The sequence below is a fragment of the Palaemon carinicauda genome, chromosome 32 (assembly GCF_036898095.1).
Source record: "Palaemon carinicauda isolate YSFRI2023 chromosome 32, ASM3689809v2, whole genome shotgun sequence".
In the NCBI taxonomy this organism is placed as follows: Eukaryota; Metazoa; Arthropoda; class Malacostraca; order Decapoda; family Palaemonidae; genus Palaemon; species Palaemon carinicauda.
Window position 1 is genome coordinate 491436 of NC_090756.1, and position 4443 is coordinate 495878.

At 36.7% G+C, this 4443-nt stretch overlaps 1 protein-coding gene across 1 annotated transcript; it reads left to right on the forward strand.

The window, feature by feature from the left end:
* The first annotated feature begins 1164 nt into the window (after positions 1 to 1164).
* On the forward strand, positions 1165 to 4182 carry LOC137625429 (uncharacterized). The gene is made up of 2 exons (XM_068356338.1): positions 1165 to 1191; positions 1456 to 4182. Exons 1-2 carry the CDS (start codon positions 1165 to 1167, stop codon positions 4180 to 4182), a joined length of 2754 nt encoding a protein of 917 aa, XP_068212439.1.
* The last annotated feature ends 261 nt before the right edge of the window (positions 4183 to 4443 follow it).

Here is a 4443-nt window from a genome sequence, read left to right on the forward strand (position 1 = left end):
CATTGAAATTGCCTGGCTTGCAGAAAATTGTTCGGGAATTTATGAACAGGGGATATTCCTTGGCGGATGACTTCTTGAAGGACGGAAAAGATGAAATTAATAACATAGATTTTATTCTCGGGTCAAATTTTGCTTATTGTCTTCCTGAAACAACAGTTTCATTTGGGGGTAATGAGAATGATGCACCGTCGGTTTATTCCTTGACTGCTGCAGGTGTAATGCTAGTGGGTAACACAGATCAAATTAGGAGCAATTTGAAGCACCTCCCTCCTTGCTTTGTATACATGTGAGGATCTTGCCCTTTCAAGTCATAATTCTTTAGATCCTCTTCTAGATTGTGATGATCGAACAGAAAGTGAAGGCAGGATAGCAATAGTGAACGATGCGGGGAGAATCAATTATGCTTCCTTGGAAAGAGCTACTCAAGAGATCCTTGATAATTGTTGTACAGATACCTTGAATTATGACACGCAAATATTTCCCGGTAAGGTAGTTGAAAACGAAAGAATAATAAATTATGTTCTTCAAAATACAAGGCGTAATGAAGACGGCAGGTTAATTATGCCACTAATCTGGAATCACAAAGTGAAACATTTGCTAGGGCAAAATAAAACTCTAGCTACTAAAATTCTAAATTCAAATTTCCAAAGATACTCTAAGGGTGATGGAGTAAAGTTGAAATTAATCGACCAATGCTTTAGAGAGCAATCTGAACAAGGCATTATAGAAAGAATTGACAACCTTGATCAGTACTTGGAGGAAAATCCAAATCACAGTTTCTTGGCCCACATGGCAGTATTTAAACCAGAACGTGACACTACAAAATGTCGAGTAGTATTTTTATCTAATTTATGTGAAATTAATCCTTTACAGGGAGTAACCATGAGTCACAATCAAGCCATGTTGAGTGGACCTTGTTTAAACCAAAAGATCACCACAGCTTTATTACAGCTACGCTTTGATTCCAAACTCCTGTGTTTTGATATAAAAAAAGCCTTTCTCAACATATGCCTCTCTGATCTAGATTCCAGCAAGTTACTTTTTCTATGGCATCGTAATGTACAAAAAGGAGGTTACAGTATTGTTGCATATCGTAGCTTAAGACTTCCATTTGGTCTTGTTTGTTCCCCTTGCATAATATTACTTGGACTTTATAAGATTTTGATGATTGACACTGATGATGATGACCAGGTAAATTTGCTTAAAAGACACATTTATTCATTAATATATATGGATAATGGCAGTATTACTGCAAATAATAGTGAAAAATTGAAGTGGGCCTTTCAAGAGTTAAAAGGAATATTTGAGCCCTATAAATTTTATCTTCAGCAGTTTGTAACAAATTATACTGAAATTCAAGAGGAAATTGATAACAGCTCTGGAGAGAAAACTAGCAGATCAGTCAAATTATTGGGGCTCTTATGGGATAGAGTTGATGATACCCTATCCACTAAGCCTCTAGTTTTAGATGGTGAGGCAAATACAAAGAGGAATGTTTTGAAAACTCTTGCCAGTCACTATGATGTATTTGGCTTTACTTTGCCCCTTCTAAATCGAGCACGGCTCTTTCTACATAAATTACAATGTGATTCGTCCTGTACCTGGGACTCCAAATTGCCGGATGCAGACATTAAAGAATGGAAAAACATATGTCGACAGGCAAATTCTTCTCCCAGCCTCGGAATTAGAAGATTTGTTGGCCAGAGAAATGGAGAATATAAACTGATTGCCTTTACCGATAGCAGTAAGGATATATACGGAACTGTTATCTTTATTCAGGATATCCAGTCATTAGAAGTGAACTTTGTTCTAGCCAAGAACCGTTTTGTGAATAAGCAATTATCTGGCAAGAGCCTGCCTTCCCTGGAGTTTCAGGCCATTACTTTGGGTGCAGAAGTGTTAATAGATACCTATAAGGAATTAACTGGGCCCTCATGTGTTGAAGTAATCAACATCAAAGAACTCTATTTGTTTTCTGATAGCTTAGTATCCTTATCCTGGATTAATTCCTATTGTTATAAATTAGATAAGATGCATAAACCCAGCACCTTTATTCGTAATAGGTTAGAACATTTAAGTACCTTGTGTGAGACGCATCCTATAAGATTTCAATTTGTTTCAGGTATTGAAAATCCAGCTGACCTTGTCACTCGTGTAGCTTCATATAAAACTACCATTAAGTCTAATTTCCTCTCTGGGCCAGTGTTTTTGAAAGAATCTGCTCATTTCTATTCAAGTCGCAGTGATAGAATCAATATCATTGTACCAAACCCCAGGGCAAAACCAGTGGATGTTTTTCCGGAGAATTATAATCAAATTAATTTCGGCTCCACCGAAGAGGAATGGGCAGAACATTTAGCTTCAACAGGCGGGTGTTCTAAGTCTTTCAAATCCGGCCAAATTACTACTGGTGCAACCGGTAAGGGAGAACCGGAGCACTTGGTGACTCTGAACAAGTTTTCCAGTTTGTCTAGGCTTGTATCTGTTCATAGGTACGTGTTTAAGTTTATTGAGAGGCTAAAATGCAAACTTTACTCCAGGTATCCTGAGAGGTATGGAAACCTGAGAGTTCATGACGAAAACTTGTATGCCAGGGTAATGAATTATATAATTAGAATAGAACAGCACATTTACTTTCCCGAGATATTCAGGTATTTTGACAGTGATTCTAAGTTCGTTAAAGATATCCCAAACATTGTTAATCAACTCAATGTATATCCTGATAATGAGGGAATTTTAAGAGTGAAAAGCAAATTCTCAAGATGGAAAAATGATAAGAATTACAGATTTCCTGTTTTCCTTCCTAAGAATAGCTACATCACAAAATTAATTGTTTTAGATTTGCATGAGAGAATGTATCACTCAGGCTGTTACAAGGTTTTGTCTGAATTAAGAAGACAATTTTGGATTCCACACTGTTTCTCTGTTGTGAAACGCATCCTGCAAGAGTGCATACTTTGTAGAAAACTGAAGCAGAGAGCTATTAAACTAAATCAATCTCCCTACAGGTTATTCAGACAAGAACCACCTAGTGTTCCCTTTCGTACAATATTCATAGATCACATAGGCCCTTACTTTGTACTTTACAATGGCAAAAAGGTGAAAGTCTGGATTCTTTGCATAACTTGCCTTTGGTCGAGGGCTATTAATTTAAAAGTTTGTCTTGACATGACCTCAGGTGAGTTCATTAGAGCTTTACAGCTTCATTCATTTGAATATGGAGTGCCTGAATTATGTTTATCTGATCTTGGTTCATCCTTAGTTGCAGGAGCTAACATAATTACTGACTTTCTGAATGATCCAGAAACCCAGAATTTTTTTGAAGAACAAGGAGTACGTCCATTAAAATTTGAGCAATATTTCAAAGGCCATCATCCTCTTGGGGGATTAGTAGAAGTATGTGTGAAGATGGTCCGTCAGTTGCTTCATTGCTCAATCAAGAAAAATGTTCTTCAATACAGAGATTTTGAGTTTGTGTTTTCACAAACTATTCACCTAGTTAATCGAAGGCCTATTGCTTTCTCGGAAGGTCTAAGAGATACCAGTGATGACGTAATTCCAGACCCTATTACCCCAGAGAGGTTAATACATGGCTTGGACTTAATATCTTTGAATCTTATTCCAGCCATGCAGCCGCTTCACACTAGCAATGATCCTGATTGGTCTTTAAACACTGACCCTATTGATACCATAAGAACAAGTTATGAGAAACTGAAGAAAGTGCGCACACATTTGATAGAAACTTACAATGCAGAATTTTTGAATAATTTGATGACTCAGGCTGTCAATGATAAAAGTAGATATAAGCCGGTTACCCACAAAAAATTACAGGTAGGGGACATTGTACTGATAAAAGAGGAGAATTGTAAACCTACCAATTTCCCATTGGCAGTTATTAAAGACGTTAAAACTAACGTACTTGATGAAGTAACTGACGCTGTTCTGCTTAAAGGTAAAAACAGGGAGATGGTTCGACGACACGTCACATCTTTAATCCCTATATTAACGCGCAAGGAAATGTCAAAATCAAATATTAAAACTTTGAAAGATCATATTTCTGTTAATACTATCGATCCCACGGCAAACCTGGGGGAAGATAAGCCTCAGAAAAAAGAGAGGCCCAAGAGGAAAGCTGCTCTGCAAAGCATGCAAAAGACTCGAGGTATGATCAGTGACATTTGAGGAACCTTTCAGGAACATAACTGTACATAGTTGGGTTTATTAATTGTACATAATTTTGCTCATTTCACAATTATATATATATATATATATATATATATATATATGTATATTCATATATAATTTGGGATTAGTCCTACATTTACTAAGGATAGAAATGTAGAACCCTTGGCCTGGAATGTAAAAGAAAAGGCTGAAATTTTTCTAGCTATTCCAGAGTTCTACATTTAACAAAAAATTAAATGTAGAACCCTTGGTGTGGAG